Source organism: Carlito syrichta, unplaced genomic scaffold (genome assembly GCF_000164805.1).
Source record: "Carlito syrichta isolate Samal-C Ts95f unplaced genomic scaffold, Tarsius_syrichta-2.0.1 Scaffold302336, whole genome shotgun sequence".
In the NCBI taxonomy this organism is placed as follows: Eukaryota; Metazoa; Chordata; class Mammalia; order Primates; family Tarsiidae; genus Carlito; species Carlito syrichta.
Genome location: NW_007246432.1, coordinates 86227 through 110646, shown reverse-complemented (window position 1 = coordinate 110646; position 24420 = coordinate 86227). Strand labels below are relative to the sequence as shown.

Sequence of the window (24420 nt, the reverse complement as noted above, 5' to 3'; positions counted from 1 at the left end):
AGAGATGAGGTTTCGCCAAGTTGCCCAGGCGGGTCTCGAACCCACAGGCTCAGGCAATCCTCTCACCTCGGCCTCCCAAAGTGCTGGAATTGCAGGCTGAGCCACCGAGCCCGGCCAAGACCATGGTTTTCAGTTCAAAATCTGTTTCTATCACTTACTTGACAAGAGTTGGTTTGCTCATCGGCAAAATTGAATAACAGTTTCTAACTCTTCGGTGTCACCAAGATTAACGTAAACTTCGTGTACGAGATTTAACAAATATTAGCTATTAGTCAGTTGTTAAATAAAGGGAAAAGCAACTTGCCCAAAGTGAGACAATACCATTCATTTCCCTTCTTTCTTTCCTCACCCATTCATTCACTTTACAAATTTTCTGAATGTTCGTTCTATGCTGGATCCATGGAGAACTGAGGATGCGAAAGCCTGGTCTCGGTTTTGAGCCCAAAGCTCTTAACTCTAATTCTAATGCTACCTCACGGGCAGTAGAGAGGCTGCAAGCGGGCGTCAAACGGAGAACACTTACGGCGCACCGGCAGAATATCGGGCGCTTTTGTGTTTATCTGCTTTAACTCCAAGTAAGATTCTCTTTCCGCTCTCGCAAAGAGGGAAGGACCAGTGCCACCCAAAGCAGCGTTCTGAAGGGAGAGGAAGATGAGCTGAGGACCGAAGGCCGCTTGCCTTTTCACTTACCGCTTGCAGCAAAGCTCCTGGCGTCGCCTGCTGCTGCCCGGCTCCGGGACCCGACCCCGCTGCTCCCAACAGCAACTCATGTCGCTGTCGCTTGACTGGGACAAGCGGCAACTCTGGGGCCTTACGCTTCGGCTGTTCTATCATGGCGGCAGCCGGTCTCTTCAGCGCCACCACTGACCGCGCCAACTCCCTCAGGCGACACGCAATTGGTTCCAACGTAGTTCTTCCTCTATAACTTCCGGCTTGGCAAGACCAATCGGCTTTCAATATTTCCCTCCGCCCAGCCCTCTAGATAGTCTCTTGTTATTGGGCAGATCTTTCTGACGCCACGAGAGTGCGATTCCAGGATTGGTGACTGGAGGTGGCGTCCCTCCTAGGCGCGCTGGGTCTTGTGGGTGAAAACGCACTGACTTGGTTTGGCGTTTCGCGCAATACCGCAACTGGGACAGCGGGAGCCGACGCCGCGTGAGTATGAGGAGGAGCAGGGGTGGGTAATTGCCCGAATCTTGAGGCGGCGCCTCGGTTGAGCAGCGTAGCCTGCCCTTCTCAGCCGAAAGTGCTGATAGCAAGGGGCGGGGGGCGGGCCCTGAGTCCCCACCTCTTGTAAGTGGTAGTCTGAGTTCCCTTTCCGGCAGGAACAGAGCTTTGGGGTCTCTGGCGGCAAGACCCAGTCCCCGCGGCTGCCCGCGGCCCTCGTCGCCTCCCTTCAACCGGCGCTTGGTGTGTCCAATTGATTGCCGGCCGTTCCCAGGGAGAAAGGCCTGTGTCTCCCGGCCTCCACCGGTGCCCCCTTTGACCGCGGAGACTGACTTGTTTCTGCCACTGACGCTGCAGTCTTTTATTAGGACCCACCCTGTGCTCCTGAGAGAGACGGTGCTGAGGGAAATGTCCGACTCCTCTTCCAGGGCGCGGTGTGTTTGAGAAATTTGAGACTCATACCAATGAACCTGCTATTTCCTCAGTCGTGCAATTAATGTTTACTGTGCAGAGCGCTGGGGAGCCATTGTGAACCAAACACAATGGCACCCGCTACCAAACACGGTCCCCGATCTCAGGAAGCTTGAGCTTGGTGGGGAGAACCTGCCGAACAGTGATTTCACTAATAAATGGGAAGTGCTAACTGGAAGAGATACCTCATGCTAAGGGTGCCTGAAATAGGCAGGAAGGCTTTTCTGAGGAAGAGGTGCCTGAGCGGATAGCCAAAGAAAGGGTTCTAATCCATCAGGTGGGGAGGAGAAGGCAGAGCGCTTCACACGGGCAACATGTTCTGAGGCCTTGGGCCGTTGGGAGGAAAGTGACTAAAAGCGCAAAGAGCTAATGTGGCAGGGACAAAGAGAATGAAGGGGAGTATGGCCCAAGATGAAGCTGGATGTGATGGCGGTCAGAGCTTGTGGGATTTTGCCGCTTCTACTTTAAAGCAAATGGTGTATCATTGAGCGCCCTTCCCCCCGTGCGGTGTTGTGGAGGAGAGGACTTGATCCCTCAGGTTCAGTGGTGTGAACAGATTGAGGTGAGGGGTGCCCTAGTGGATGTATATAGACCATTTAGGAGGGAATGCAGTAATCCTGGTCAGAGATGTCAACAAGGACTCACCTATTGGTGGAACTGCAGATAATGGGACAGGTTTTAGAGATAGATATACCATAAAATGGGTAGGACTTGGTGAGGGATTGAATAAAGAGAGAGGAGTAAAGAGAGAGAACTCAAAGATAATTCCCAGGTTTCTGGCTTAGGTAGTTGAATAGATGGTGTTACCATTCACTGAGATAGGGTACACCAGAAGATGACTAGAGACCGAGTTTTTTGTTTTTTTTTAGTGGGGGGGGTGGCATTCATGAGATCCAGGAGGCAGTTTGAAAAATAACTTTGGCGCTTGAAAGAGAGATTTGTGTTGGGACCATAAATTGGGGAATATATGTGATAATTGAGCCATAGGTTGTACATAAGTTCATCTCAGTCAGAACCTTGACTAGTTCTAACATTTAATGTGAAGAACAGGGGATGAAGCTATAGGAGAAACAGAAGGAAAGCTAGAGAGGAAGATTGGAAGAATGTTTCAAAAGTGAAAGAATGGTTTATGATAGAAACTCCTAGAATTTAAATAACATGAGAATTGAAAAATATCTGTTGGCTCTATCATGGAGGTCATGGTAACCTTAACAAGGGTTATTTTGTTGGTGTGATTGTACCAAAAACCAGAGATGAGGCAAGGAATCAGGCAAGGAAATGGAGGCAGTGAATCTAGACAGTATTTTTCAAGATAGGATTTTGAAGAGAAGGAGAATTCCAGCACTTTGGGAGGCAGAGGTAAGAGGATTGCCTGAGCCTAAGGGTTCAAGACCAGCCTGGGCAATTTGGTGAGACCTTGTCTCTACAATAAATAAAAAAAATTAGGTGAGTGTGGTGGTGCACACTTGTAGTTCAGCTCCTTGGAAGGCTGAGGTGGAAGAATCACCTGAACCTAGAAGGTTGAGGCTGCAGTAGCCATGATTGTATGACTATACTCCAGTCTGGGCAACAGGGTGAGACTCAGAGTCAAAAAAAAGAAAAGAATAAGAAAGAAAGTAGGCTTATAAAGTACCTAGTGCAGAACTTTGCATATAAAATCGGTAAATGTTGAATTCAATCGGTAAATTAATAGTTTATATAGGGTAAAGTTAAATACTTCAGTATTTTAGTAGATAGTTGTAAATTTCCATGTGCTTTACACTGTATTCCTTCACAGCACTTATCACTATTTGAAACTACCTTTCTCATTTGCATATTTTGCCCCCCGCCTTGTTGTGAGTTGGAGTCTCACTCTATGGCCCAGACTAGAGTGCAGTGGCACAATCATGGCTCATCACAGCCTCAGTCTGCTGGGCTCAGGTGATCCTTCTGCCTCAGCCTCCCAAGTAGTTAGGATGCACACGCCACCAAGCTTGACTAATTTTTTTTTTTTTGAGTTGGAGTCTCACTCTGTCTCCCAGAGTGGAGTGCAGTGGCACGCTCCTGGCCACTACAGCCTCGACCTGCTGGGCTCCAGCGATCCTTCTGCCTCAGCCTTCCAAGTAGCCAGAACTATAGGTGTGCACTACCACGTCCGGCTAGTTTTTATTTGATTTATTATAGAGACAAGGTCTTGCCAACTTGCCCAGGTGGGTCTTGAACCCACAGGCTCAGGCAATCCACTCGCCTCGGCCTCCCAAAGTGCTGGGATTACAGGCTGAGCCACTGAGCCCGGCCTAATTTTTTTTTTTAAAGATGTAGGGTACAATTCAAGGTTGGGTATACAAATGATGATTGTGCAGGTAAAGTTTGGGCCTCATTTTGGTTCCCACTTCACCTGGTTTGAGATCAGATGACTAATTTTTTTTTTTTTTTGTAGAGATGAGGTCTTGCTATGTAGATTAAGCTGGTCTAGAACTCCTGGGCTCAAGCAGTCCTCCCACCTTGGCCTCTCAAAGTGTTGGAATTATAGGCATGGGCCATGTGTCCAGTCTGTCTTCTCTTTTTCACTACAGAATTGATGCTCTGTGAGTGCACTGTAGATTTGGGAAGGAAGGATATGATGATGTGCAAAACAGGGACATGCTTGCATGAATTTCACAATCCAGAAAGGGAGGGAAAAAATGTCCATAAATACGATTTGATTTCAATCTCCGTAATTTGAGTTAGGGCATGAAGAGATGGATATTATTATTCCCATTTTGCAAATGAGAAAACTGTTGCTTAAGGCACAGGTGTCATTTTCTTTTTTTTTTTTTTTTTTTTGAGTTGGAGTCTCACTCTGTCAACCAGGCTGGAGTGCAGTGGCATACTCATGGCCACCCCAGCATCGACCTCCTGGGCTCTGGTGATCCTTCCACCTCAGCATTCCAAGTAGCTGGAACTTCAGGTGTGTGTACTACCACGCCTGGCTAATTTTATGTTATTGTAGAGACAAGGTCTCATCGTGTTGCCTAGGCTGGTCTTGAACCTGTGGACTCAGGCAATCCTCTCACCTTGGCCTCCCAAAGTGCTGGAATTTTTTTTTTTTTTTTTTTAAAGGAACAGGATCTCTGTATCACCCAGGTTGGTGTGCAGTGACATGATTGTGACTCACTGCAGTCTCAAACTTCTGGGCTTAAGAAATCCTCCTGCCTCAGCCTCCCAAGTAGCTAGGACTATAGCAGAGTGCCATCATGCCCAGCCAATTGTTTAATTTTTTTATGGAGATAGGTTCTCAGTATGTTGCCCAGGCTGGTCTTAACGTACTGGGCTCAAGTGATCCTTCTCAGCCTCCAGAGTGCTGAGATTACAGGTGTGAGCCTTTACTTCCAGCCCTGTCCATTTTCTCAACAGGTCCCTGACAAGTTCAAAAGGAAGAAGCATCTATCTAACATGGTCCCTCTAGAAATTTGGTGGGAGGGAAAAAGATTAGGTCACCAGTTTGGCATTTGAAAGCCTCTCATCTGTTGACCTGTCCAGCATATTACAGGGGACCTAGTTCCTTCTCTTGAATCCTTTAGACCAGTATGTATTCCCCTTTTTTTCCTCTACCTGTGTTTGGCACATAGTGAGGTTCAAGTCACTTATTCAAAAAAACAAACAAGGGGAACACACCACATCAATAAGGGTACCTGATCTCAAGCTAGGCAAAGTGGAGACCAAAGGGAGGACCAAACTTTACCTGTATGATGACCACTTGTATACCTAATCTTGAATCGTATCCCATATCTTTAAAATAAACAAACAAACAAAACTGAGTACCTGTAGTATACCAGGCTCTGGGAACACAAAACCAAATAAGAAATGTTCCTTGGTTTCGTTTGGATGAATGGATCCAGACCATGCTCATCCTAGCTTCTTCCATGAATGACATCCTTCTGACTACTCACTGATTCCTCTAATGTTAGTGTTAGAGTTATAGTTAGTGTTAGAGTCATACTCTACAAAATTTAGATATGGACTCTGAATTCTTTTTATTTTTGAGTCTGAGTTTCACTCTATCACCTAGGCTAGAGTGCAGTGACATGATCATAACTCATCACAGCCTCAACCACCTGGGCTCAGGAGATCCTTCCATCTCAGCCTTCCAAGTAGCTGGGACTTTAAGTGCACACCACCACGCCTGGTAAATTTTTTTTGGTAGAAATGACATCTTTTTTTTTTGAGTTGGAGTCTCACTCTGTTGCCCAGACTGGAGTACAGTGGCACACTTCTGGCCACCGCAGCCTCGACCTGCTGGGCTCTGGCAATCCTTCCGCCTCAGCCTTCCAAGTAGCTAGAACTACAGGCGCGTGCTACCAAGCCCGACTAATTTTTTAATTTATTGTAGAGATGAGGTCTTGCCAAGTTGCCTGGGCGGGTCTTGAATCTGCAGGCTTGGGCAGTTCACTCACCTCAGCCTCCCATCTTTTTTTTTTTTTTAAATGGGATTCTCACTCTGTCGCCCAGGCTAGAGTGCAGTGGCACGCTCACGGCCACTGTATCCTCAACCTGCTGGACTCAGATGATCCTTCCTCCTCAGACTTCCAAGTAGCTGGAACTACAGGTGTGTGTTACCACATCTGGCTTAGTTTTTGATTTATTGTAGAGATGAGGTCTTACCAAGTTGCCCAGACTGGTCTCTAACCCCTGAGCTCAGGCAATCCTTTCTCCTCAGCCTCCCAAAGTGCTGGGTTTCCAGACTTGAGCTTCCGCGCCTGGCGAAATGACATCTTGCTATTTTGCCTAGGCTGGTCTCAAACTCTTGGACCAGAAAGAAATCATTCATGGAAGGGAGTGTAATGCCAAAGTGCTGAGATACAGGCATGAACCACCGCACCTTGCCATGAATTATTTTTGAGGCAGTGTATTATAGTGGTTAAAAATGCAGTCTTGGACTGGGCATGGTGGCTCAAGCTGTAATCCCAGCACTTTGGGAGATCGAAGTGGAAGGATCGCCTGAGCTCAGCAGGTCAAGGCTGTGATGACTATGAGCTTGCCACTGCACTCCAGTCTGGGCAACAAGTGAGACTCCAACTCAAAAAAAAAAAAGAATGCAGTCTCTGTTGTCTAAAAGGCTATGAGGCAAAAAATTTTTTAAAAAGAATACAGGCTCTGGAGTTATTATTCTGTCTTTGTTCATATCCCAGTATGTTAAATTAGCTTACTCTTCTCTCAGTTCTAACACAGATTAAACATAAATTAAAATTCCTTTAACCCCCTTAGGGTCCCAGTCAATTAATATTGTTAAGTAACAACAACAACAAAAAGTCTAAGTCCAAACAAACTTAAAAACAGTAACAACAAAAATCTTGACTAGATCAGTAAGGTGACATATCATGAAGTTCCAAAGAGTCTGTAAAGTATCTTGCCAATCTTTTTTTTTTTTTTTTTTTGAGTTGGAGTCTTACTCTCTCGCCCAGACTGGAGTGCAGTGGCTGCTACCAGCCACCGCAGCCTCGACCTGCTGGGCTCTGGCGATCCTTCCGCCTCAGCCTTCCGCCTCAGCCTTCCGAGTAGCCGGAATTACAGGTGTGCGCTACCACCCCTGGCTAATTTTTTTTTTTTTTTTTTTAATTTATTGTAGAGATGAGGTCTCGCCTGCCCAGGCGGGTTGTGAACCCGTGGGCTCAGGCAATCCACTCACCTCAGCCTCCCAAAGGCGTGGGATTACAGGCTAAGCCACCAAACCCGGCTGGTATCTTGCCAATCTGATATTGTTCTTTAAACTTCTCGTTGCTTGGGATGGGAGAATGGGATGTGTGAGTTTTTTTTTTCCAATTGCATGCACACTTAAAAAGTGTTTTTGAAACAATCACAAAATTATGGAGGTATGTATAAATAACATTTTTCCCCCAGAATTATTTGAGTTAAATTGCTGACCTGATGCCCCATCATCTTCAGTTTTCCTGCAAACAAGGACATTCTCCTACGTAACTACAATATAACTAAGTCATAAAATTTACATTGTGTTACCTCTCTGATCCATAGGCCCCACCTCTTCATACTGAGGCTCTGACTCATTCTAGGTTGCTCCAGTGTGTGCCCTCATCACCCCAGTCTTTCCAACACTGTAGTCCCCTTTATAGATTCCATCCTCATCTAACATAGGCTTTGACCTCACTCTGGGCCACCATTTGCCTCACTGCACGTGCCACTTCCACTCCACACTTTCCTTGCTCTGACCCTTGTTTTGGGAAGAGAGTGACTAGTAATTGGTCTCCTGTTGCTTCCCTACATAACACAATTGTTTAAAACATTAAAGTGAAATGAAGCCCTTTCAGAATTACTGCAAGACAATTCCAAATGGTGTATTTCAATCCTTGCCAATTTACTGGCTCTTTTAAATGTATGTATATGGTCCTATCTGATTGGACTATAGCTATGTCAGTGTTACACACTTTTTTTAAGTAGCAGAACTTCTTTTTTCTAAATGAAGTCTTACATTGACTCTTAATATGTAAACTGGATCAAAGCAGAATACACTATTATAGTAGGTACCCCTCCAGTAATTTTTACCTACTTCCCCATGCTACCATGGCCAACCCCAAGGGTGGGACGGTACCTGTTAATCAGCAGTAATCAACCTCTGCCTAATTATTGAGAAGAGGCCCCTACCCTCCCAGCTGCTCCGAGTTGGATTTCCCCTATCTCTGGTTTCTTTGGGGGTCTACTAACCCCACCCTTGGTATGGAAGCTCACATCTGGTTGATTGTTCTAGAGGCGGACTCATATATTTTGCAGACTCATATATTTTTCATTATTTTTCATTATTTTATTTTGTAGACATAGAGTCTTTCTCTATTGCCCAGGCTAGAGTCGAGTAGCATTATCATAGCTCACTATAGCCTTGGAAATTCTGGACTTAAGTGATCCTCCTGCCTCAGCCTCCTGAGTAACTAGGACTACAAGCACATGCCGCCATGCCTGACTAATTAAAAAAAAAAAAAAAGGCCGGACACGGTGGCTCAAGCCTGTAATGCTGTGTAATCCCAGCACTTTGGGAGGCCGAGGCAAGAAGATTACCTGAGTCCAGGGTTAGAGACTAGCCTGGGCAACTAAGCAAGACCTCGTCTCTACAATAAATAAAAAAATTAGGTGGGCATGGTGGTGCATGCCTGTGGTTCCAGGTGCTTGGAAGGCTGAGGTGGAAGGATTGCCCAAGCCCAGCAGGTAGAGGCTGTAGTAGCCGTGAGTGTGCCACTGCACTCCAACCTGGGCAACATAGTGAGACTCTGACTCAAACAAAAAAAAAAAAGAGGTCAGTCATGGTGGCTTACACCTATAATCCTAGCACTTTGGGAGGCCGAGGTGGGAGGATTCTTGAGGGCAGCCTGTGCAACAAAATGAGATGCCGTCTCTACAAAAAATAGGAAAAAATTAGCTGAGCTTGGTGATGCATGTCTGTAGTTCCAGTTACTTAGGAGGCTGAGGCAGGAGGATTGCTTGAGCCCAGGAGGTCGAGGCTACAGTGAGCTGTGATTGTGCCACACTGCATTCAAGTCTAGGCAAGAGTGAGACCCTGACTCAAAAAACCAACTAAACAAACAAAACATTGTATTGACAGAGTCTTGCTGTGTTTTTCAGGCAGGTTCCAAACTCCTGGGCTCAAGCAGTCTTCCCATTTCAAAGTGTTGGGATTACAAACATGAGGCACATGCCTGCCTGTGACATAGATATTTCAGAGTTGACTTTTTAAAAATAAACGTGGGCCAGGCATAATGGCTCAAGCCTATAATTCCAGCACTTTGGAAGGCCAAGGTAAGAGGATTGTCAGAGCTCAGGGGTTCGAGACCAGCTGGGCAACTTGATAAGACCTCATCGCTACAATAAATCAAAAAATAAGCTGGATGTAGTGGTGCGCACCTGTAATTCCAACTACTTGAAAGGCTAAGGTGGAAAGATCGCCTGAGCCTAGTAGGTTGAGGCTGCGGTGGTTGTGAGTGTGCCACTGCACTCCAGCCTGGGCAACAGTGAGACTCCAACTCAAAATAAATAAAAATAAATAAACTTGAATTGGTTGGGCGTGGTGGCTCATACCTTTAATCTCGACTCTTTGGGAGGCTGAGGCTAGAGGATTGTCTGAGTTCAAGGGTTCGAAACCAGACTAGACAACTTGGCAAGACCTTGTCTCTACAATAAATCAAAAAATCAGCCAGGCATGGTAGCACATGCCTGTAATTCCGGCTACTTGGAAGACTGAGGCAGAAGGATCACCGGAGCCCAGCAGGTCGAGCCTGCGATGGCTGGGAGCCGCCACTGCACTCCAGTCTGGGCGACAGAGTGAGACTCCAACTCAAAAAAGAAAAAAAAGTATATGGTATTAAATCCTGTGGTATTATTTTGTAGAGGCCAGCTGTGTGCTATCTGCATATTCATTTCTTCTTTAATGCAGATATCTCTAATTGTTGTCTGTCTAATTTCTTTGTAACAGGACATTTGAATTAATACAGCGGAAGAGAAATGGAGGAACCATAGAACATTAAGGATGAATTCAGGAAGGCCTGAGACCATGGAAAACTTGCCTGCTCTCTACACTATTTTCCAAGGAGAGGTATGTTCTTTTGTGCTTTTAATGTTAAGATTAGATTGAGTGTGAAAAGCAACTGTGTTTGATGCTCTTGTCTACTTGAGAGTATCTTCAGCATTACAGTTTAAGTGTGAAGTACTAGTGAAGCATCTGACTACCTCTATGATGCAGATATTTAATTACATACTTGACGTCTTCATTTGAATACCTCACAGCATCTCTAATTTGAGTCCAAATCTCACTGTCACCCAAGCTGGAGTACAGTGGCACACTCATGGCCACCACAGCCTCAACCTGCTTGGTTTGGATGATTTCTTCTGCCTCAGCCTTCCATGTAGCTGGAACTATAGTCACGTGCTACCATGCCTGGCTAATTTTTTATTTGTTGTAGAGACGAGGTCTTGCCATGTTGCCCAGGCTGGTCTCAATCCTCTGGACCCAGGCAGTCCTCTTGCCTCTGCCTCCCAAAGTGCTGGGATTACAAGTGTGAACCACCTCGCCTGGCTTGTTTGTTTTTGTTTTTTTGTGTCAGGGTCTTACTCTGTCGCCCAGGCTAGAGGGCAGTGGTGTGATCACAGCTCACTGCAGCCTTGATTTCCTGGGCTCGGGAGATCCTTCTACCTCTCCTTTCTGAGTAGCTGGGACTATAGGCATGTGCCCACCATGCTTGGCTAATTCTATTTTTTGTAGAGACAAGTTCTTGCTGTGTTGTCCAAGCTGATCTTGAACTCCTGGGCTCAAGCAGTCTCCTCGCTTTGGCCTCCCAAGTTCTAATTTATTCATGAATGAATTAATGGGACGATCCTCGCACCTTGGCCTCCCAAAGTGTTAGGATTACAGGCGTGAGCCACCTCACCCTGCCTGGGACCCCTACTTCTGTTGTAGCCTCTTTCTGATCTGCTCTGACGGTGTTGTTTGTTCTACCCTGCTCATAGTTCAGACATGCTGGCCTCCTTACAGTTCTGAGTATTTTAAGCTCCTGCTTTCTTTTCAGGACTTTTGTACATGCTGTTTGTTTTAGTCTGTGCTGCTGTAACAAAATACCTGAGATGCATAATTTATAAAGAACAGAAATTTATTTCTCATAGTTCTGGAAGCTTGGACATCTAAGATCAAGTTGCCAGCAGATTTGGTATCTGGTAAGGGCTGCTCTCTGCTTCCAAGATTATACCTTGGTGCTGCATCCTCTGAAAGGAACAAATCTGTGTCCTTTTATGATGGAAGGGATGGAAGGCATGAACTTGTCCCTTCAAACCCTTTTATTAGGCTCTACTCCATTCATGAGGGCAGAGCCCTCATGTCCTAATCACCTCCTAAAGGCCCCACCTCTTGATACCATTGCATTGGGGATTGAGGTGTAACATGAATTTTGGAGAATTCTATAATTTATGTTGAACCTTAATTCCTAATATGGTGGTATTAAGAGGTATTAATTGGGAAGTGATTAAGTCATAAGGGCTCTGTCATCATGAATGTTATCAGTTCCCTTGTAAAAAAGACTGAAGAGAGTTACCTGGCCCTTCCATTCCTTCTGCCATGTATGTACACAGTGTTTTTCTCCTCCAGAGGACATAGCAACAAGGTGCCATTTTGGAGGCAGAGAGCAAGTCCTTATCAGACACCGAATCTGCTGGCACCTTGAACTTGCACATTCCAGACTCCAGAACTGTGAGAAATACATTTCTATTGTATATTATCCAATTTATGGTATTTTGTTACAGCAGCAGGAATGGAATAAGACTGTAGTTTTCCATCATCTTGTCTATCCTTTTTTTTTCTCTTTTTTTCTTTTTTGAGTTGGAGTCTCACTCTGTCGCCCAGACTGGAGTGCAGTGGCCGCTCCCAGCCACCGCAGCCTCGACCTGCTGGGCTCCGGCGATCCTTCCGCCTCAGCTTTCCAAGTAGCTGGAACTACAGGCGTGCGCTACCACGCCCGGCTGATTTTTTGATTTATTGTAGAGATGAGGTCTCACTGCCCAGGCGGGTCTCAAACCCGCGGGCTCAGGCAATCCACTCACCTCAGCCTCCCAAAGGCACGGGATTACAGGCTGAGCCACCGAGCCCGGCTATCTTGTCTGTCCTTTAAGTCTCAGTCCTAATGTTGTATCCTCAGATTTTTTTTTTACCCATTATAAATAAATAAGTTCACTCTGTATTTAATTATGTATTGCTTTAATGTCTGTCTTCCTCACAAGACACTAAGCTCTATGAAGACAGACTTCTATTTTGTTGTGTATCTGTTTATCTTAATCTTAGGTGAATGGGTAGGAAATAGTAGGTGCTTGATACATTTTTGATGACTGAATGAATGATGAACTTTTGAGAGAGAAAGCATTGTATTGGTTTACAGAGCCAAGGCTTTGTATTGAGACAGAATCCAGATTCAAGTCCCTGCTCTTATACTTACTGTGCAATCCTTGAGATTGTCACTTTTTCTCTTGGCGGGCTCAGCAGGGATGTGGGGTGCAATGATTAAATAGCTGAGAAGCTGCTGGGCACGGTAGCTCACACCTGTAATCCCAGCACTTTGGGAGGCAGATGTTTGAGACCAGCCTGAGCAATATGGCGCGACCTTGTCTCTACAATAAATGAAAAAATCAGCCAGGCATGGTGGCACATGCCTGTGGTTCCAACTACTTAGAATCCTGAGGCAGAAGGATCGCTTGAGCCCAGCAGGTCAAGGCTGTGGTGTCTATGAGGTTGCCTCTGCACTCCAGCCTGGGCAACAGAGTGAGACTCCAACTCAAAAAAAAAAAAAAAAGAAACCAATATTCATTCTTATCTCATCCTCTGAGAGGCATCTTGGTGGCAGAGTCCATTAAGCATGGTATGGTAAGCATAGCAATGGGAGTTTGGATTTGGTTTAGGCTTATCATTGCCAAAGAAATGCTGAGGAGAGATTGGTGTTGGTAAGGTAGAAATAGCATTGGACTAGAAGTTTAAAAAGAAACAAAAAAAGAAAGAAATAGTTGTACTTTACCTGGCTGTGCTACTTTCTAACTTTGTGACTTTGGATGAGTAACTTATGTCTCTGAGCCTCAAATTCCTCATTTACATTGTACAGATAACAAGTTTCAAGGCCAGTGCCACCTATAATTTGAAGATGGGAAATTCATTTTACCAAGTCTTGAATTAAGTTGAGATAGTTACTGAATTTTTTTTCCCTGAGCAATTTGACTAATTATTCTTGGGATACTAGGCAAACTATGTGATTATCTATGGCAGGTGTCATCCTATTAATTCAACTCTGACTGCACCCTAGGAGATACAGTGATGGAAACACCTGGTGCTGGAAATAGGAAAGAATGCCTTTTCCTAACTGAACAGTTGAGTGCATTCATTCTGGAGCACATTAACCTTCCCTTTTGGGAGAGGCCAAATTAAGGTCTGTTACATTACCTCTAAAGACTATAATGTGGCACTGGAGCTTTGGGATTGAAAAGTGAGATTGTCTTCATTTACAACAGCAAGGTGATTTGGGTTCCAATTTCCAGATGGTACTTTTAAATTTGTTAGATTATTATACTCTTTAATAATGTTGTTATACAATATAAGACTTTTCAGCCCTCTTTTTAGAACACTGGAACAAAAGCCAGTCGAAGTGCCATCACTCAGTCCAGAAAGAAGGAATTTGCTTTTATTTTAAAGAAACTTTAAAAACTTGTCTTTTTTATGTGGCCTTCTTTTCTGTTCTTTTTTTTTCTTTTTTGAGTCAAAGTCTCACTGTCACCCAGGCTGGAGTGCAGTGGCACACTCATTGCCACTGCATCCTCGACCTGCTGGGCACAGGTGATCCTTTCACTTCAGCCTTCCAAGTAGTTGGAACCACAGGCATACACCACCACACCTGGCTAATTTTTTGATTTATTGTAGAGATGAAGTCTCGCCAAGTTGCCCGGTCTGGTCTTAAACTCCTGGGCTCAGGCAATCCTTTGTCCTCAGCCTCCCAAAGTGCTGGGATCACATGAGTGAACCACCATGCTCGGCTATGTGACTCTCTTTTTTTTTTTTTTTTTCAGTTGGAGTCTCACTCAGTCGCCCAGACTGGAGTGCAGTGGCCGCTCCCGGCCACTGCAGCCTCGCCTGCTGGGCTCTGGCGATCCTTCCATCTCAGCCTTCCGAGTAGCCAGAATTACAGGCATGCGCTACCATGCCCGGCTGATTTTTTGATTTGTTGTAGAGATGAGGTCTTGCTGCCCAGGCGGGTCTCGAACCTGCGGGCTCAGGCAATCCACTCACCTCAGCCTCCCAAAGGCGTGGGATTACAGGCTGAGCCAGCGAGCCCGGCCGTGACTCTCTTTTTAAAAACAGAGCAAATTGCTTTGTAAACTTGGGGAAGCACTTTGTGTCTCTGGTCTTCACTTTCTTCATTTGAAAAATGACAGAATTGGATCAGTTAATCTCTAATCTCGTTCCTTTGGCTCCTACTTTTCCTTGCTTTTAAGTATCTGAGTGATTGTACTATTTCTTTGGGATGCTCTGGTCCCTACCCTAGCATAGCATGTTCATCAGTATAAAACAGGAGTTTAGAACTTTTGGTTCAGAATCCATTCTTCTTCATGCTTTGTCTTGGAGAGTTAGTTCAAGTGCTTCTCTCCAGTATCCTTATTGAAAAGTGAAGAGAATGAAAGTTTTTATTTCCATCCTAACATTGAAGAGAGTAGTGATGATATTTGGTGAAGTAGAAGGTCCTGGACCAAGGAGTCAAGGGACCCACGTTCTGTCCCTAGCTCTTTTCTAAGGTAGTTGTATGCCTTTCTACCAGCCACTAATCTTTTTGTGCTTCAGTGTCTTAGACTGTAATTTACAAAAAGCATTGTTTATTCAGTGTACATTATGTTCCAGATACCAATGCCAGGCACTTTACGTACATTGTTTGTTATCTTGCTGTAGCAAAGAGAATACAATGGGAGATTAGACCCCAAAAGGCAAGTTGTGTTCAAGATCCCACAGGCAGGAAATGGCAGAGCTGGAATTAGAAGCCACATCTTTCTTTTTTTTTTTTTTTTTTTTTTTAGTTGTAGTCTCACTCTGTCACCCAGACTGGAGTGTAGTGGCTGCTCCCGGCCGCCGCAGCCTCAACCTGCTGGGCTCTGGCGATCCTTCCACCTCAGCCTTCCGAGTAGCTGGAACTACAGGCGCACGCTACCACGCCCGGCTAATTTTTTGATTTATTGTAGAGATGAGGTCTCACCAAGTTGCCCAGGCGGGTCTCGAACCCGCAGGCTCAGGCAATCCACCCACCTCAGCCTCCCAAGGCATGGGATTACAGGCTGAGCCACCGAGCCCGGCTAGAAGCTACATCTTTCACTCTAAAGCCTGTGCTCTGTCTTTACCTATACTGCTTTTTAAAAATTATTTATTTATTTATGTTTAAGAGGTTTTTTTTTTTTTTTTTTTTTTAGTGATGGGATCTCTTTGTGTTGCCCAGACTAGTCTCATGTGGTCCTCCCACCTTAGCCTCTCAAGTAGCTGGTACTTGGAGTGTGCACCACAGTGCCTATCTGCTCCTATACCGTTTCTCCTGATCTGCAACATAGGAATTTACTGTATGAGAGGGACCCAAAAAAAACCCCAGAATTTATTTATAAAAAAATTGTATATTCTTGGCTGGGCATGGTGCCTCACACCTATAATCCCAGCACTTTGGGAGGCTGAGGTAAGAGGATTGCCAGAGCCTGTGGGTTTGAGACCCACGGCAACTTGGTGAGATCTTATCACTACAAAAAAAAAAAAAAAAATTACCTGGATGTAGTGGCATGCACCTGTAGTTCCAGCTACTTGGAAGGCTGAGGCAGAAGGATTGCCTGAGCCCAGCAGGTTGAGCCTGTGGTGGCCAGGAGAGTGCTACTGCCTTCCAGCCTGAGTGACAGAGTGAGACTCCAATTCAAAAAAAAAAAACTTAAAAAATTGTGTATTTATTCTTACATGTTTAAACTTTAATAACCTTCAAAGTACTCTCCATTTGATGATATACACACCTATGGAGATGCTTTTTCCACTGCTCAAAACAGTTTGTGAACTCATTAGTTTTGATGCCTTTTAGTGCTAATGCTGTTTTTTGTTTCACCTCTTCCACATTGGCAAAATATTTCCCTTTGAGGACTTGTTTAATTCTGGGAAACAAAAAAAAGTCACTCAGGGCGAGATAGGGTGAATAGGGAGGGTAGGGCCCGGAGGTCATGCCATTTTTGTTCAAAAATTGCTGAACGCTCAGCGTGGTGTACATTGTCATAGTGGAAGAACCAGTCATCCGTTTGCCACAACTCGGGATATTTTTTCCATAAATCGTCTCTCACAACAACACTGGCTGGTACTCTGATGCATGGATTCCTAGAATACTTACTTCACAGGGGAAGCCTGTACTACAAGGGGCCCTCCAAAAGATAATTCTGGGTGTTTTGGCTCCCTCCTCGTATATGCTTCCTAAAATTGTTGCCTGAAGCAGAGGATATCCGATATCACATGCCTTTTGGTCATTAGAATTTTATAGTTAAAAAAACCCCTGTCCGGCTCTAATGTTAAAACTCTCTGGGTTCAAATTCCAGCTCTGCTATTTTTTAGCTTTGGACCTTGAGTAAATTACTTAATTTCTTCATGCATCATTTTGTCGTCTATTAAATGGGAATAATGGTGACAACTTCATACAGTGACGTGAGGATTCTGTGAAGCAATTTGAATAATGCTTTGCATTTAGTATTTAGATAAGTGAATAGCAGTGCAGCAGGGATTGTCTTATTCAGTCCTCTTTTTTTAGTATGGTGAAAGTGAAACAGTATTGCCCAAGATGAAGCTACTATTTAAAGGCACTGAAAGACTAAAGTTTATATAAGTAAGATTGTATTGAGTATTTTATAAATAATAAATTCCGTGGTAAATTCAGTGTGTAGTGACATTACCCCAGTCCACAGATATGGAATCGGGTGTGCTAGGTTATAGATATAGGGGGAAGCTCGAACCTAGGTTAATGATTTATCTGTTAAAGGTTCTGGGCCTTTCATCACTAACATTTATTGGCAGCCTTTTTTTTGTGTGTTTTTTTTGAGTTGGAGTCTCACTCTGTCGCCCAGACTGGAGTGCAGTGACTGCTCCCAGCCACCACAGCCTCGACCTGCTGGGCTCTGGCGATCCTTCCGCCTCAGCCTTCCAAGTAGCTGGAACTATAGGCGCGCACTACCACGCCTGGCTAATTTTTTGATTTATTGTAGAGATGAGGTCTCGCCAAGTTGCCCAGGTGGATCTCAAACCCGCGGGCTCAGGCAATTCACTCACCTTGGCCTCCCAAAGCGCGGGGATTACAGGCTGAGCCACTGAGCCTGACTTGGCAGCCTATTATATAGAGCCATCAAGCCTCTAACTTCTACATCTTTAATCAACTCTGCAAATACTTAGGGACAACTCTTTTTCTCTCTGATTACATCTTTTCAGGTCTTTCAGATGTCTGTGTATTCACTTTTTTTTGAGTTGGAGTCTCACTCTGTCGCCCAGACTGGAGTACAGTGGCCGCTCCCAGCCACCGCAGCCTCGACCTGCTGGGCTCCGGCGATCCTTCCGCCTCAGCCTTCCGAGTAACCGGAATTACAGGCATGCATTACCATGCCCGGCTGATTTTTTGATTTATTGTAGAGATGAGGTCTCACCTGCCCAGGTGGGTCTCAAACCCTCGGGCTCAGGCAATCCACTCACCTCAGCTTCCCAAAGGCGCAGGATTATAGGCTGAGCCACCGAGCCCAGCTGTGTATTCACTTTTTATCTAATTGTCTTGCTAAAACCCAAGACTCAGATTTGGAATGAAATATAATAGGCTGCATGGTCTGGTTTGATTTGAAGTTTTGGAATAAGGGACGCCCTACGTGATCCATCCCAAATTATTAAAGTTCTCTGTATTGGGATTGGAAGCCTCAGTCTCAGCTAATATAAAGTGTAACTTTATTACCTTGTTTTTTGCTGTTAGTTCCTTTTGTTTATGAAGTTCCTTTGCTGATATCAATACCTGATTTTTTGCTGTATATCAATACCTGGTTTTCTACTGTATATTCCTTTTGTTCATGAAGCTCCTTTGGTGATTTTAATAGGTATGGGATTTGGGTATTCCTCAGTACCATCACAGCAAGTGACAACACTTGAATCTCACCAATGTTTTTAATGTGTACACACATACCTGTCACCCTAAATTTCAAAAAGAACAGAAAGGATGTTTGACAAAGCATCATTTTTGGCAGTTTTGTAGCAGACAGAGGCAATCAATACCAAGTAGAAATTTGAAGAGACTAGGTTATATTCTATGGAAGAAAGATTCTCATTTGTGTGACATTGATTTTTTTTTTTTTCATTTTAGGTTGCTATGGTGACAGACTATGGAGCCTTTATCAAAATCCCAGGCTGTCGGAAGCAAGGTATTCCTATAACTTGGAATTCAGCTATCCCATTCCACTCTCTGGTGTCACCCCCACAACATACTAAGTTATAGGCTCTACATTTTTCAGACAGAAGTTTTTTGTTTGTTTTGTTTTTAGTGTATAGCTGTGAATACAGACAAGTGATGACAGTTCATTTTTAGCAGACAGGTCTTAACTTAGAAGTTAATGGTTGGCTGGGCTCGGTGGCTCAGCGTATAATCCCAGCACTTTGGGAGGCTGAGGTAAGTGGATTGCCTGAGCCCACGGGTTTGAGTCCCGCCTGGGCAACTTGGCAAGACCTCGTCTCTATAATAAATCAAAAATTAGCTGGGCATGGTAGTGTGTGCCTGTAGTTCCAGCTACTTGGAAGGCTGAGGTGGAAGGATTGCTGGAGCCCAGCAGGGCGAAGCTACAATGGCTGGGACTGCACTCCAGTCTGGGCGACAGAGTAAAACTCCAATTTCCAAAAAAAAAAAGAAGTTAATGGTGCTCTCTGACTTGGGAGGTGAACTAGGATATAACTAATTGGGTTCACTTCTAAAAGCAGCTGCTCCCTAGACTTCACCTGCAACCCTAGGCAAGTCATTAGACCTCTGTGGACATAGGATTTTGGGGAGGGCAAGCTTCTCTCTGAGGCTGATGTGAGTTTACTAGTATATGGCACATGGAATAGAAATAATATTATCTGCTAGTCTCCGGTGATCCTTCTGCCTCAGCCTTCCAAGTAAAAAAAAAAAAAAGAAATAATATTATAACCGGTACAAATACATATATATATATATAATACATATATATAATGTTTTACATTTTCTATTAATAAACATATAGGCATCTGTTGAACATTTAGGAATAAGTAATGCCCTACATGATCCATCCCAAATTATTAAAGTTCTCTGTATTAGGATTGGAAGCCTCAGTCTCAGCTAATATAAAGTGTGACTTTCCCTTTCACATCTGTAATCTTACTTATTTCTTAAAACAATTGTGTTAAAGAGAAAAGACAGGTTTGTTTGCTTTTTTTAGTTGGGGGTCTGTCTCTGTTTCCCAGGATGGAGTGTATTTGGCATGATCATGGCTTAGCGCAGTCTTGACTTCCTGGACTCAGGCAGTCCTTCTAACTCAGCCTCCTGAGTAGCTGGGACATACCACCACACCTGGCTAATGTTTTTGTAGAGTCAGGGTCTCACTATGTTGCCCAGGCTACACTCGAACTCCTGGGCTCAAGCAATCCTCTCATCTCAGTCTCCCAAAGCACTGAGTCACTGTACCCTGCCTTCTTCTGTATCTTGACTGTGGTGGTGGATGCATGAACTTATACATGTGGTAAAATTACATGGAACTAAATACATACAGGTACATGCACAAACACAAATGACTATAAATAAAACTGGGGAAATCTGAACAAGATCTGGTGGGTTATTTTTTCCTTCAACTACCAGTTCTTCAGTTCTTCGATTCTCCAACATCAACTAGATGTCTAAGGTAGTTTAGTGTCAACTAGATGTCTTAGGTATTTAGTGTCAGATTCCACGGATTTAAGAGCTCAGTCCTACAAAACTGCCCTCACTTCAGATGCCAGTCCCAAGTATCAAGTTCTAAGGTTATCCACACTTCTGTCTGACTTGGCTACAGTTTTAGGGGTTCCCATATCCTGCCCCCAGGGTGGGTAATTTGCCAGAATAACTCACAGAGCTCAGAAAAATGCTATACTTAATATAAATAATAAAAATGAACAATTGGATGAGAAGGTACACAGAGTGAGGCCGGAAGAGTTCTGAGCATAGATCTTCTGTACCTGTGGAGTTGGGTGTGCCACCTTCCTGGCACATGGATATGTTCACCAACTCTCCAAATTCTATTGCTTGCGGGGTGGGGGAGGATTATAGAGACTCTGTTACACAGGCATGATTGATTAAATCATTAGCCATTAGTGATTGAGCTCAATTTCCAGTCTCTTTTCCTGGAATCTTGACCCTGGAAAGGGGACTTGTGAATAACAGAAGATGCACCTATCACTCAGGAATTTCCAAGGGTATAAGATACTCTGTACTAGGAGCTAGTGACAAAGACCAAATATATATTTCTTATACCATAGTATCAATGCCAGCATCCTGTTTTTGATCGTGTACTATAGTTTTGCAAAATGTTACCATTGGAGAAAACTGGGTAAATATGCAAATATGTGTATTTCAGTGTATATGAATCTACAGTTATTTCAAAAACTTTAAAAAGTTTTTTAAAGCACTCCTAGGCCAGGCTCGGTGGCTCAGCCTGTAATTCTGAGCTTTTGGGAGGCCAAGGTGAGTGGATTGCCTGAGCCCGCGGGTTCGAGACCCGCCTGGGCAACTTGGCGAGACCTCATCTCTACAATAAATTAAAAAATTAACCGGGTGTAGTAGCGTGCACCTGTAATTCCAGCTACTTGGAAGGCTGAGTGGAAGGATCGCCGGAGCCCAGCAGGTCGAGGTTGCGGTGGCCGGGAGCGGCCATTGCACCTCCAGTCTGGGCGGCAGAGTGGGACTTCAACTCAAAAAAATAAAAATAAAAATAAATAAATAAATAAAACACTCCTAAAATTTTTGAGGTTAATGAATATTTTAAAGGATCGCTATTACTATCCAGTGTTGGAAATGAGCATTTTTATTCTCTATCAAGGGGCATAAATTGTCACAGACATTGGTAGTGCTTATTAACATATTTAATGTACTTATCTTTTAATCCAGTAATTCTTCCGGGAATTTAGTGTACAGTAGAGAATTAGATAAATTATGTACATCTGTGCTATGGACTATGCAGGTGTTAAAAGGAATGCTAACTGTAGTTCTAAAACACTGATGCTTAATTTTACTAGAAAGAAGCAGTGAAAGGTTTTTCACACAATTCCATCACACTGCTATCTGACTGATAGCATTTGTAAGATACCATTGATTATAAGACACATTCTAATTTTAGAGGTGTTAAAAGTAAGAGGAAAAGAAAGTGCATCTTAGAATAAATGAAACAGGGTAGATAATTAGTTTACTAAAATGAACCTGGAGTGGTGGTGAATGCCTATAATCCTGGCTACTTGGGAAGCTGAGGCAGGAGGATCATTTGAGGCCAGGAGTTCAAGACCAGCATGGGTGACATAGCGAGAAAGAGTCTATAGTGAGCTATGATCATGCCACTGTACTCAAACCTGAGCAACAGAGTGAGACCCTGTCTCTATATTTAAAAACACAAGGCCAGGTACAGTGGCTCAGGCCTGTAATCCCAGCACTTTGGGAGGCCAAGTCAAGAGGATTGCCTGAGTACAGGTGTTTGAGACCAACCTGGGCAACTTGGTAAGTCCTCATCTCTACAATAAATCAAAAAATTAGCTGGGTGTGGTGGCTCTTGCCTGTAGTTCCCGCTACTTGGAAGGCTGAGGCAGAAGCATCTCCTGAGCTATGAACGTGCCACTGCATTCCAGCTTGGGTGACAGAGTGAGACTTCAACTCAAAAAAAATTACAGGGAAAGATGTCCAAGATGAAAAATTTAAAATATGCTGCAGAAGAGTTTGTATAGCATGCCCCTCCTCCACCCTTTTAAAGCATTTATATGTATTCCTTTATGTATGTTTTTTCCTTTTTAAGTTTTTTTATTTAAAAAGCCCAACAGCTAATCTTTGGATAATAAAGCCATGCCTGTAGCCTTGGAGACTACTGTTCTGCAAATTGCACCTTTGCGTTAGGAATGGCTTACCAGTTGTTTTCAAGTTGGCAGTCAGCAGTCTGTAATCAAGTTTCTCATTTTATGTTGACTGGGATTTAATGAGGTGGAACTCATCCCTACCCCATAGTGCATGCACCTCTTTCTGTTTGAGGACAGATTTTCTTATTAGTGTGCTTGCCATGGCACCAGTGCCTGGAAATCCCATTCATTTTTTTTTTTGAGTTGAAGTCTCACTCTGGCGCCCAGGCTGGAGTGCAGTGGCACGCTCCCTGCCACCACAGCCTCAACCTGCTGGGCTCCGGCAATCCTTCCGCCTCAGCCTTCCAAGTAGCTGGAATTACAGGCGCGTGCTACCATGCCCGGCTAATTTTTTTTTTTTTAATTTATTGTAGGGATGAGGTCTCGCTAAGTTGCCCAGGTGGGTCTTGAACCCGCGGGCTCAGGCAATCCACTCATTTCAGCCTCCCAAGGCGTGGGATTACAGGCTGAGCCACCGAGCCTGGCTTGGAAATCCCATTCTTATTGGCCATTTATGTGACACTTTGGGCACTGGGAGGGGATTAAAGGCCTGTGGCCTTCCTGGAGTTAGTAGTCTTCAACTCGCTTGTATCCATATACTATCAGGTGATGCCTCTGATTGTGGCTGACAGCTGACAAGTGAATCTGTCAGTCTAGCAGATTCAGTCTAGCAGCTGAATCTCAGCTGTGCTGAGATAAGCCTCGGAGGGAAAGCTCAGGGAGCTAAATAATTAGGTGGGATCTTCTGTAGGTTTATTGGATAACTTGAGCAATTGACTTACAGTGTATCTTAGCTTTTCTGCCTGTAAAGAGGAAAGATTATTAAATCTCACCCTGAAAGGATTGAATTAGGAAATGATGGTCTGATTAGATCGTAACATCTTTGATTCAGGAAGGTGGACTCTAATTTGAGTTAGTTTCCCAGACTTCTGTTCTCAGAATTCTTTAGCCACTACTGAATTGAAGATCCTTTCCTAGTATTCAAATCTAAACTAGATTCCCCCCCCAACATAGAGTTGTCCAGTAGAACTTTTTGTAATGATGAGCGTGTTCTGTCTCTTTTCTGGTTGTTTTCTGACACCAGCCAATTCTCCAGACATCAATTGGGTGTTCAATTCAATTCAATTCAATTCTGACATTATCTTCCTAGAGTTAGCATCAGATCTTACAAGTTAAGGGGACTCAGTCCCACAAGATTGCCCCCATTCAGATGCCAGTCTTAATTTCTGGGCCACTTGTCTTTCTGACCAAGCAGCTGTAAATCCCATGAGTCCCTCTTTAAGTTTGAGACTTTGCCAGATTGGTTTACAGAACTCAGGAAAACATGTTATAATAGTCCATCCATGACTTCATTTTTAATTTTTCTTTCTTTCAAAGCCAAAAGTTACTACTCCTTCTTTCTCTTTCTCCTCTTCCTCCTCCTCCTCTTCTTCCTCCTCTGCCTCAACCTCCTAGACTCAGTTCTGAGTAGCTGGGGCCACAGGTGCACATCACCATGCCTGGCTAATTTGTTTGTTTGTTTGTAGAGATGGGGTCTCACTTTGTTGTCCAGGCTGGTTTTGAATTCCTGGTCTCAAGTGATTCTCCTGTCTCAGTCTCCCAAAGTGCTGGGGTTACAGGCATGAGCCACCGTGCCCAGCCAGGCTTCCATTTTATGGTTTCAGTTATCCTAGGTCAATGAGGTCTGAAAATATTAAGTGGAAAGTTCCAGAAGCAAACAATTCAGTTTTAGTAATTGATTGTTTAATTGACTTGAAGTCTAAGTCTGTCACCCAAGCTGGAGTGCAGTGGCACGCTCAGGGCTACCTCAGCCTTGACCTGCTAGGCTTCAACATTCCATCTGCCTCAGCTTCCAAATAGCTGGAACTACAGACACACACCACCATGCCCGGCTAGTTTTTGTGATTTATTATGTTGCCGAATTTATCATTTGCCGTGTTGCTCAGGCTACTCTTGAACTTCTGAGCTCAGGCAGTGCTTTCGCCTTTGCCTCCGGAAGTGCTGGGATTACAGATTTGAGCCACCGCACCTGGAATGTATCTTTTGCAGTTTGAAATGGGACAGCAAAACCAGCACAAAAACTTCTTTTCCTTCTTACTATTTCACCCATAGATGCATTCTTTTTTTTTTTTTTTTTTGAG

The 24420-nt window shown here is 44.2% G+C and overlaps 2 protein-coding genes across 3 annotated transcripts in view; one reads left to right on the top strand and one right to left on the bottom strand.

The window, feature by feature from the left end:
- SNRNP40 (small nuclear ribonucleoprotein U5 subunit 40) overlaps positions 1–892 on the bottom strand; it is a 45899-nt gene extending 45007 nt beyond the window's left edge. For both annotated transcript variants that reach the window (XM_008056383.1, XM_021711520.1), the window contains exon 1: positions 691–892. In XM_008056383.1, the coding sequence (XP_008054574.1) occupies positions 691–834 (144 nt within the window). In that variant the 5' untranslated portion in view covers positions 835–892. The remainder of the gene's footprint in view (positions 1–690) is intronic.
- Positions 893–1078: 186 nt separating this feature from the next.
- Positions 1079–24420, top strand: part of ZCCHC17 (zinc finger CCHC-type containing 17) — a 68817-nt gene continuing 45475 nt past the window's right edge. The window contains exons 1-3 of the mRNA XM_021711521.1: positions 1079–1155; positions 10073–10192; positions 18507–18564. Coding sequence (XP_021567196.1) covers positions 10127–10192; positions 18507–18564 — 124 coding nt within the window. The 5' untranslated portion in view covers positions 1079–1155; positions 10073–10126. The remainder of the gene's footprint in view (positions 1156–10072; positions 10193–18506; positions 18565–24420) is intronic.